Below are 11313 nucleotides of genomic sequence, written 5' to 3'. Positions count from 1 at the left end.
ACTCTTTCCTGCTTATGCAGGGGGTCGGACTCGATGATCTATTGAGGTCCCTTCCGACCCTAACATCTATGGTGAAGTGCCTGAAACAATGAATGCTAAAATAATGTGCCCACGAACCGACTGCAGCCACAAAATGTCACAATTGTGAGTATGGACATGGGTATTTAAAAAGGTGCAAACAGGTAAATTATGTGAAAATCAGAAGATTTGGCACCCGATTATCCAATCTGTAAATGTAAGCAGGGATTTACATGTGGAAATTCAGCAAGCTAATTATCTGTTTTGTACCCCCTAGCTGATTTGCACCATATACAAGTAAATAGGAAAGAAAAAGGGTTAATTAGTTATCCTGTAAATACCCCTCTACCATTATTTTGCTTTTCAGTAGTAGTCACATTTTGACTCCAGGAATCATCAAACAATAGCCTTTATGAGTTAATCATTAAAAGATACACAGTGTACATGATATTCCACTTATGTGATTCTAAATGTTACCTTTCTGAGTGACAGCTCCACATTTGTGTCCGCACTGAAATTATATTTGGCAACAGCTTCTCCAATCTCTCCAATCTGTGCTGGGGGAGGTGGCCTGGCAGGCTGTGCTTTTTCTGGGGGTGAAAGTTTCTGAAAGAACATACATATTTTCATGATGTCGTTGTTTATTGTGGAACTATTAAAAAAATTAATGTGATAAATGAAGATAAAAGAACAAACCTCAACATAAGAAATTGGGAAAATTCCAACTCTTCCATGATGCTCTCCCTCATACCAGTTTTGATCAATTTTCCTGAGGATATAAACAGTATCTCCTTTCTTAAAGGACAGCTCCCTGTAACAGATTTATCTTAGTCAGATGTTTACAGATTTGCAGCTAAGCTGCTCTAACTATTTCCACAGTTCACGGTTAGACTGGATTGTGGTCCACAATCACAATGGGATTCAACAAGGACAAGTGTGAAGTCCTGCACTTGGAACAGAATAATTGCATGTACAAATACAGACTGGGGAATGACTGGCTAGGCTGCAGTACTATAGAGAAGGTCTGGGAGATTACAGTTGAGCATAAACTGAATATAAACCAACAGCTTGCTCTTGTTGCTGGAAAAAAAAATCCAACAGCATACTGAGTTGTACTAACAGGAATGTCACTTGCAAATCAACGGAAGTATTTCTTTCTCTCTGTTCGTCCCTAGTGATGCCTCACCTGGAGTAATGTGTCTAGTTTTGGGTCACACGCTTCAAGAAGGATATGGGTAGTTTGGAAAAAAAAGAGCAACAAAAATGATTTGGGGTGTGGGCATCATGATTTACAAGGAAAGGCTAAGAGAGCTGGGATGATTTAGTTCAGACAAGAGAAGACTGGAGGGCGGGGGTTGATAAGAGTCTTTAAATATGCAAAGGATGAGTAGAGAGAGGATGGAGATGAGCTGTGGCAGTCATGGACACAAGTAGGAGCAGTGGTCTCAAGCTGCAGGAGAGGAAATTTAGATTGGATATTAGAAAGAGCTTTCTGACTATGAGGGCAGTTGCACACTGGAACCAGCTACCTAGAGAAATGGTGGAAATTTTCAAGAGCAGGTTCAACAGATGCTTGGTTTGGATGGTTTAGTTAGGTTAATTCTGCTTTGAGCAGGAGCTGGACTACATGACCTTGTGAGGTCCCTTCAAGCCCTACTTCCCTATGATCCTATGAGTTCTTGGACACTTATTTCAGATCTGAATGTAACTTTGTGAACAAACAGCCTGAGAAGCAGCATCATAGCCATCTTGCATTTCCTGGTATCACTTGCAATTATGGATTGTTGTAAGCAGTAAAGTTTGGACCCAGAATCCAATTTCAATCTGAAGTTTAGTATATCTGGAGTGTGGCTTCTAACTTTGGTCCAGAAAAAAGAAGAGACTGTTGTGGACCACAGTTTCAAGGGGATAGTATTTATTAGTATAGGTTTGCATGAAAGCTTTGTGTCTTTATCTCCTGTGTGGATGCTACTTTAGCAGCATGTCTATGGATAAATAGGAGAGACACTTGGGTCATGTCTACCCTGCCTTTGAGCTACATTTGTGTGTAGCACAAGGAAGCATGCCTTGTCCTTATGCCGTCACTCTACATGCATCAACTCCTGAAATTTATGCAATATAAGTACCTTACTGTGGTGCTGAACCTTTGTCCAGCAAGGGCAGGAGAAACCAGAAGTATACAGATGTTTAGGATTTGTCTTCCTGAGTAAAAATAGCCACTCCAGAAAAAACAAACAAATGTGGAAATAACCAGGATTAAATCACTTCTAGGAGAGTTTCTCCTGGTAGAGTGAATTTCTGTACACATTTTCTTTTGAGAGAAGCTACAGCACAGTTGTCTAGAGTCCCAACACACTTTTGTTTCTCCCAAAACCAATTCCCTAGGAGACAGTGTCACATACCGGACTCTGCTGCTCCAGCTGAGCAGGGAGCAGAACCCACCCCCCCCTTTCAAATTTCCCACTTTAGGCTGTGGGGACACAGGCTGACTGCAATAATTCTGGCTCAGTTGATCAGAGCTGCCCTGTATGCTGCTGTCATATGTTTCTGGGAAGACTAAGGGAGCCTGCAGAGCATGCTAAAATGTGTGCACAAGAGCCCCCTGGGGTGTGAAGTGTCACTATTGCAAGCCATCTGCTCTTCAAAGACACACACACACACACACACACACACACACACACACATAAAATAGGGGTGTACCAAATGGGTTGTATTTGATTTGGGTTCCGCCCGAATCGGGAAGAGTGATTCAATTAGTTGATTCGGATCACTGTCCCAATTCCATTCGGCCGAATCCAAATCTGAAAATTCGATGCCGATTTGGAGAATCAGCGATTTGGCCACAGACACAGCTTCAAATGTTTTTTCTACATACCTTGAGGTACCATAAATGGCTCGTGAATGCTGCGATGGTGGGGCAGATGGAGCATCTCACAGGAGCCTGGCTCCCCTGCCCACTCCCCCCCACACGCTTGGTGGAAGACCCAGAAGTGGACCAGAAGTCTGCCAGGGAGTGTGTGTGTGTGTGGGGGGGGGCATGCTCCTCTGGCTTGGTGGTTGGTCACGGGGGGACCCTGGGTGCTCCTCCAGACCCAGAAGACACCAGTCACTGAGCCAGTGGGTGGGGAGGGCCCCCATGCACTCCCTGCCGGACCCAAAAGTGTACCAAAAATAATTCCAGTCGACTTCCAGGTCCGCCGCTGAGCATGCGGGGGGCCCCACTGTGCTCCCATGGGATGCTTCATCTGCCCCATCATCTCAGCATTCATGAGCCGCTTGGTACCTTGAGGTATGTAGAAAAAACATTTAAAGCTGTCTCTACACCTAAATCATCAAATCTCTCTAAATCAATTTGTGGGGTTCTAATTCAATTTGGAGAGATTAAAGGGTTTCCACTCGGATTCGGTGATTCGGCCACCGAATTGGGCTGAATCTCTGCCAAATCGAATCAGTGACTGAAGCTTCACACAGCCCTAATACATATAATCAATTTATTATGCATGAAGAACATCTTCAGTGTACACCAATTCTGTATTTATATAAATTATTAATATAGACATGAACAATAATCCTTTGAATTTACGTTATGATGCCCTATAGGTTTATGACATCATAGTTTTAACATAAAGCATTATTGGTGCACATTTTGAATAGTCTTTTACCTCAGTTATTTTTATACTAATACATTTGATGAAAATTATTTTCCTTTCTCTGTCACTTTTGTTTGTATTCTTTAAATGTACCCACATAAGCCCATTGGTTTTAGTAGGGTTGTATGAATATAAATGAGATCAGAATTTGGCCCACTGTATTATTTTAAAATTCTGACCTGTTTCTGGTTCTGCACACTACTTGGAAAGATACCTAACTTTAAAAACTTTGATCAAGGTTTGCACAAGTGACCAGTAATTTTGGTTCCTTCAGTTTTTGGTGTCCATATTAGCAGCATTTTCGGGGGAATTAGGTAGTTAAAGTACTTGTATATGGACACCAAAAACTGAGGTATCCAACATTGTTAATCACTTTTGAAAATCTTGTCCTATATTTTTTCTTTTATCTCCTCCATGTATTTTCCCAAGATCTGTGTCTTCTAACTTTCTAACAAATTGTCCTTCAGCTTGAGACTGAAAGTGTCCATGGATAATGCTATTTAACTGTCACAATTCAAGATCTTCATTAATGGGGAAAACCTGGGTTAAATACTGTGGATCTTAAAGAATGACAGAGGTGACAGAAAAGAGGTGGGCTCTGGAATCTGTAGTCAGAAAGGTAAGAATGCACAGACGTTCCTACCTTTCAAGAGATATTATTGAGTATTTAAACATTCAAGAGTTTTAAAAAATAAAATAGTTTCTTAGCACATTCATTCAGGTTCCTAGAACAGAGTTCTATGCAGCCTCTTTAGGGTTCGGATCTCTCAAGAGAAATGTACTGTTTCCATTGTCTCACCTTCTGCAAGGCTAGAAAATTGGTGAGAATGGTAGTTCTTTGAGAGAACTCTTAAAAGACTGCTCCTGAATTTTACAAATAATTCATAAAGAATAACAGAATTTTAATACTTACTTAGAGGTCTGAGCCTTAAAGTCATATACAGCTCTAGCTGGCAGTTTCTGAAAAGCAGGCAAAGTGATTAATACCTACATGTGATAATATCACATTGCAAAAATAATGTTTAGGCTGCAAAATTTGAAAAATTATTTATAAAAAAGGGATATCTAAAGTGATTTTTCTATTAAGTCCATATTTAGTCACTTAAATAAGTTTTTCATTTTCTAAGTAGTGGATGCTGAGCAAAAGCAAATGAAGCTTGTCAAGAGTTCTGGACTTCTGAAAACCAGACCATATAGGTAAGTACAAATAGACTTTATGAGCTTAACTTTAAACCCATATCTCTGAAAAGGTTAACCTTTTTTATTTAACAATATACCAAGAATCAAACAAAACTGCTCACTTCATTAGGATGTGCTCTCTGTGCAATCAGCAAAGCATATGCAAAACTAATATGAATATGGGAATATTAGAATTCTTTTAAAAATTGGAAAGTGAACCAGAAGACTGCTAACAGCAACCCAAATATTTTATATCCTATGTTATTAATCAGGATTCTATAACCTCTGACACATTTTATGGCCTTTCATTTTATTCAGGATGCATTTCCGTACTATATACATGTACTTTGCCACCCTTCTGCTAATTCCTAGTGAAAATGAGATCCTGCTTTCTGGAAAATGGAAGAAATGATGGGTTGAAGAACTTGAAAGCATTCTAAATTTCCCTAACTATTTTGATTTCTTTCCTGAGATGTAGGACTGGAATGGAGTCCCTGAATTATAGAGTCCAGTCCCCTGCTATCACATGTGTTCACATCACATAATCCCTTTCACAGATTTCTTTAACTCCATCTCCAATCACCCATAACTATTACCATTATTTCTAAATACAAGGGGCAAGGGACTGTAAGGATTGAAACTAGCCCTTTGCTGTCACAGGTTACCACATTTTTAAAACATGAATTATGTTCATGGGCCTTAGCTATAATTCATTATGAATTATAGCTAAGGCTATAGCTAAGGCCCATCTAGTCCAGCATCATGTCTCTTATAGTGATCAGGAACTGATGATTAAAAAGTATAAGAACCCTGTAGGAGGTAGACGGGGAGTTCTGGGTTGAAGGACTTTCATTCTTCTGTGCATGAACTGATGACAAGGGGGTGGGGGTGGGAAACATGGCTCCCACCATGAAACATGAACCGATGCTGATGAGAGGTAGGTAGATACTAGGGGTACACTGATAGAAATTTTTGGGGCCGATACCAATAGCCAATTTTTAAGGAGGCATGTTGGCCGAAACTGATCTGATCTCTGATACCAGCTGGGCAGCTTGGAGAGATGCATGCAGCTGGTAAGTCTGGTGTGGTGGAAGGGAAGGGGGGAGATGGAAGGGACATGGCAGGGGGCCAAATCAAAGCCCCCATGGTGAGGGAGGAGTGGGGCTGGGGCAGGGACAAGTGCTGCCTAGCTGGGGTGGGGTGGGTGCAGGATGGAGTAGTGGCTCATCTGGGGGGTGCAGAGAGCAGGGAAGCAGCAGGAACTGCTGTTCTGGCGAATTTTGGGGTGGACCATCCTCCCCGTCCCAGCACCACCGGGGCCCACTGCGAGCCCAGCCCTGCCCCACTGGAAAAAGCTTGGCACAGCCCCAGCCCCATGCACATGCCAACCCCATGCCCTCCCAGACGAGCAGCAGAAGCAGTGGCAGAAGCCATTGGATTAGCAGGCTTGTGTTGGATGAGTCACCAGACCAGTGGCTCCCACACAAGCAGCGTGTAGTGGCGGGAGCCACCCCTCCCCCCCCCACAACCCCCAAATGAGTTGCTGCTCTGTCCTCCACCTATCCTGCCCCTGGCTGAGCACAGCTTGCTCCATCCCTAGCCCCAGTTCCTCCACTCCTCCCTCACTGAGGGGGACTTGATCTCCCCCCTACCCCACGCCCCTTCCCCTTCCACCACACCAGACTTATCAACTGCACACAGCTCTTCACTGCCTATGTGCTGTGCTGTGGCTGCACGCATGCATGGGCCATTTATCATCCAAATTATCAGCCATATCAGGCCAATTTCTGATGCAGACAATTTTTTTTTATATCGGTGCCAATTTGATATTAGACCAATGTACTGGTACACCTCTAGTAGATACAAAGCAGCTTAATTTGGGTTTATATTGGTGACTACAACAATCTAATCCCAAACTGTGATGTAATAAGATATTGGACATTAGCAAGAGCTTGAGGAAGGTACTCTTTTTAAATTAAGATAAGAAGGGATAATTATAGCTATTGTTTAGCTTTGGTCTCTATCTAGCTCCCTTCCTTCTTGTTATCTAACAAACATTATAAAAAGGTTAGGCAGAGTACTTCTACAGACTACCAAATTAAATTTGCTCTCCTGAAAGTGGACTAGCTTATTTAAATGGACACTATCAACTTAGATTTAAAAAAAAACGGGTTAATTTGAATTCAGTTTTCTGACAAAAACCCCTTTAAACTGTGCATCCTAAAAAAATCTGTTAAAATATGTTAAAGAATTTTGATATTAAAAATGATCTGGAGTAAGAGGCAGACCATGTGTGGCTTTATCTGTTCCCCTTTTTTTTCTCTAAGAACATTCTTTTCTGGTGAAGAACATGCAACATCAACAAAATAGTGAAACTGAGTATATACACATAGTTAACTTAAGAAAATAGAACTAGCAAACAAGACATAATTTTTCCCCAGTCTCTTTCAATTAGGAATCTTAAGAATTGTTGGTAACACTAGTATAGAGCTGTTTTCAAACTGAAATTTGATTTCCAGTTTGACAGGTTTTCTTCAAGGAAAAGCACAGCACTCTATGCAGCTGGAATGGGCCTGGTTTGTCACCAGTTAATTCATACATGGCACCTTTTTAGAATCAGACAAGAACTTGGTTCCATCTCCACTTTACTTAATATTGGTCAAGTAATAGTAATATCATCAGCAAGTGGATCTTAAATCAAATCCTGTAAGTGACATTGTGTGGGAACACTAAATTTACAGACTGACACAAGCAAAGAACATCAGTCACTGTGCTATGAACTGCTGCTGGTCTGCTGAGACTCTTAAACTGGTCTCAGTTTGATCTTGATTACTTGGTTAATAAAAATCTACTTGTGTTCATTCCAACTGGAACCAAAAGCTATCAAAAAGTTTGGAGTTCTTAGTTCTGAAACTTGAATGGTTCTGAAACAGACTAATCTTCCTTTGACTGTGATCACTTTTTCTGTTGCCTTTGTGGTGTCTCTTTGCGGTGCTTCTTAAGGGTTGCAATTGTATGAAATTTAGAAAATAACATAAGATGCCAGATGTAAGTGATTCCAGAGCAGAAATGTTCCTGCTAACCCTGGAACTATCTGAAGCAGTTACTTATTATCCTGTCCAGTCACTGTTTTTCACCACAGCTTCACAGTGACAGCTGCCATAGCCCCCTACATTGTCCAACTTGCCATCTTGCAGTCTCTTCTGATACTTCAGGTCAGCAGTCCCACACCAAGCAAGAGAATTCTTATTCATTTAAACATCAACAGAAAATACAGCTTGATACTGATATTATTTGATACTGATTATAAATTTGATGCTCTTTTACTCTGTTTAAATACCATTATTTGAAAACAGTGAAGCACATTCTTTGTAAAACATTAAACATGCTTTTTATTACACTATTTAATGACTAGTTATACATGTACTCCTGTGGTTCCCCATCATTACCAGGCACTTTTATTTGGTGCTAAAATAGCATAAACATTAGTGGTTTGCCTTTACAGATAGCGTTTGGGCTTTTGATGCTGCTGATTTGTTAATTCCTGTTTAACTACCTCTCTGTCCGGAGTTCCTCTTCTCTCCCGTGGAGTACATCGACCCACATCAGTGAAAGCAGAAGAATAACTTCCAGGGGACTCCTGGTCTACTGAAAATGAAAAGCAGGTTAATTCTGTCATATTTCTAGCTTTTACTTAAAGGAAACTATATCTAAAAATGTATAACAATGGAGAGTTTGAATCTGAACATAAATATATATTGTGTTCAAATGCAGAACTCAGTGTGTGCAAGCTGTAGGAGCAACATGAGTATTCTGCTCCTTAACTCAATATTGGACTAGGGTTTCAACGAATGGAACCACTAAAGAAAAGGGTATATGATAACTGTATTGAAAATTCAGCAGGGTTTGGAAAAATTTCCTCAAATGAAAACAATGTAAACACATAATTACATGCATGACAGATTTTTAAAAGTATGTTACAATGATTGAATGATGAATAGAATATTTTCTGTGTTATGGTCCAGAATTAATTTCCTCTTTACCCAAGCTGTGTATTAGGTTGCACATAGGAAGTTAGAAGGCTGTTACCATCATAAAACAATTTTATTTTGAGGCAGACTGTGAGAGTGCACCAATCAATACTCACCATTGTGAAAGACGTATTTGCTGTAAAGTACAGTTTAAGATAGGATGCTACCTGCATTTATATATTTTAATATGTTTGACAAAGAGTGTCCTTCAAATAAAAGTCATGCACCCTCCATGATCTTGCAGGCTGCTTGCATAATAGGAAAATAAAGGGAATTATTTCAGGTTCATAAAATTTTGGAGGACTGAATGAACTACCTCCTTTCAGTCCTCAGATTTCCAACTGTATTTTCCTAGTGCCACAATGACATCTGGAAGTGAAGACCGCAAAAATAATATTAATTTCCTTTTGTTCAGTTCACACAATCTGTTCACCCAACCTGTGCCTCTATCAAGAAGTACCAATAGTAAATATACAATTGAAAGCAATCTCTCCACCATTTTGTGGTTAGCTTTCTCTGAGTCTTACAATAAGACAGACTGACTCTAAATGCTTTTTAGTATATTGTGCAGCTACTGTGTAAAGGTTGCAAATGAAAATAAGGGTTGTAAAGTAGTGATAGGGTGGAAAAAGAGCTATCAGTCATTGGTTCTGCCAGCAATTTTGGAACTTGAGCATTCTGGCCCCAGTAGAGGATATTGTCTTCAGACAGGCTGAGGACAGAAGTTACAGATAAACCAATAGCAGAACAGAAGCTCAGTGCACATAAACCAGTATCAAAATGTCTGAAACTGGCTTAAGATAAACCTGACTGAATGTAGTATCAGACTTAACTGATTTGGGTCAGACCAGTTTATGAAACTTCTGTTCCAGACCCCTTCCTGGTTTAAGTTAAATCAGAGTCCCCCAGCTTCCCAGAATGCTTTGCAGCCCTGGGCTGGGCTGTGCTGTGTAGTCTGCTCCAGAGAGCAGGGCTGGCCCTACCCCTCTGCTCCCTAGCTAGAGCAGTGAGGGTTGGCTGACAAGGGGGTGGGGGTGGGAAACATGGCTGGGGACCATGTCCAGGTCTACCAGCAGGGAGGGCAGCCCCTCCTAGACTTTTTCCCACTGGAGCGGAGGGGGCAGAGGGCTTCAGCAGGCAGGTTCAGGTGGAGGGGAGGGAGGAAGGTTTAAACCCCCTCTCCCACCAGCATGGGACCCCAGCCAGGGTCTGCTTGGCAGGGGGTCAGCAGGAGACCAGCAGAGTCCACTCCCTCCCACCTCTGGCAGTGACTCAGGCAACCAAGTTGATACAGGGAGGGGAAGGAGGTATAATTCTCCTCTGCTCCTCCAGGGCATGGGGGGAAGGGGAAGAGGCTGGGGAACCAGGGCTGGAGGAACTGGTCCCCTGCCACCTTGGTGACCACAGGACCAAGCCCTGCAGGACCAGACTGAGAGGTGGAGGGTGCTGGCAAAACCTGGCACAATTATCACATGTACGTGCTGGAGACAGAGCTAAGGGAACAAGAGAGGGTCCCAAAGAAAGCAGAGAACTACATTTAGATTATAAAGCAGAACCTGTACAAGGTGGGAGACTGGAATACCTAAGCACAGACAAAAGATACTGAATGCATGTGTGTCCTGCCAAAGGTGCTATAGGTGAAAAGTACACTAATGTCAAGGCATGCAAGGGGGAGAATGGGGTGCAAGTGCACCTGTAAAACCCAAGTAGAGCTGAGGCCTGTGGGATCTCCACTGCAATGCCTAAAACTACCTGCTGATTCTCCAAGAAGGGCTTTCTGAATACCTGGCTGTAAGGAGACTCTGCCCTCAGGTTTACGTAAGACTTATGCAAGGCTCTCTCTTGTTTTTTTGGTTTATTACATTCTATTTTAAGGTAGACTAAGTTGTGTGTAGCACCCTCCAGCGTGCTAGCCCCAAGCTGGGGCCTGGCCAGCCCCTTCTGCTTGAGCAGGGAGTGGGGAAAAACCTTTGAGCTTCAGTCCCTTCCCTTTGGCAGTGGTTGGCAGGCTGAGAGCCGTGCTCTAGTGCCCCCCAGCTTCTGGCCTGAGCCACTGCAGGCATGTCGCTGCATTTCCTGAATTAAAAGTGAATGTCTGTTCACTTGCTTCTCAGTTTAAGCTCTGCAGCTTAGACTAACCTGCAAAGACTGAATTGGTTCAGTCTTGGGTTTTTTGACTGTCTGTGCTTAACCTCAAATCCTACACACCTGTTACAGAGACTGCTTCCAAGTAATAGGCTGTGTGTGCTATATCTTAAATTGCAGCCAAAAAAGTGGTTGGAATGTTCTGAGTGCATCCCCTGGGCCTTGAGGTAGATTGAATGATGCAGCTCCAGAAAGAACAGCTTCTGTTACTTGAATAAAACTCTTAGCTCAATGTAAACAAATTTTCTGTGATTCTTACACTATAAACTCATGAACTCCTACCCTCCTTG

At 42.0% G+C, this 11313-nt stretch overlaps 1 protein-coding gene across 16 annotated transcripts in view; it reads right to left on the bottom strand.

Moving 5' to 3' along the window:
- SORBS2 (sorbin and SH3 domain containing 2) overlaps positions 1-11313 on the bottom strand; it is a 434751-nt gene that overhangs the window by 30821 nt on the left and 392617 nt on the right. For 6 of the 16 annotated variants that reach the window (XM_025207954.1, XM_025207923.1, XM_025207916.1 and 3 more), the window contains 4 exons: positions 8404-8495; positions 4582-4628; positions 715-829; positions 496-624 (listed from right to left, as the gene is read on the bottom strand). In XM_025207954.1, coding sequence (XP_025063739.1) covers positions 496-624; positions 715-829; positions 4582-4628; positions 8404-8495 — 383 coding nt within the window. The remainder of the gene's footprint in view (positions 1-495; positions 625-714; positions 830-4581; positions 4629-8403; positions 8496-11313) is intronic. The other 10 variants (XM_025207883.1, XM_025207904.1, XM_025207958.1 and 7 more) reach the window with 3 other exon arrangements.

This window comes from Alligator sinensis, unplaced genomic scaffold (genome assembly GCF_000455745.1).
Source record: "Alligator sinensis unplaced genomic scaffold, ASM45574v1 scaffold528_1, whole genome shotgun sequence".
Taxonomy (NCBI): Eukaryota; Metazoa; Chordata; order Crocodylia; family Alligatoridae; genus Alligator; species Alligator sinensis.
This window is presented reverse-complemented; position numbering and strand designations above follow the sequence as displayed.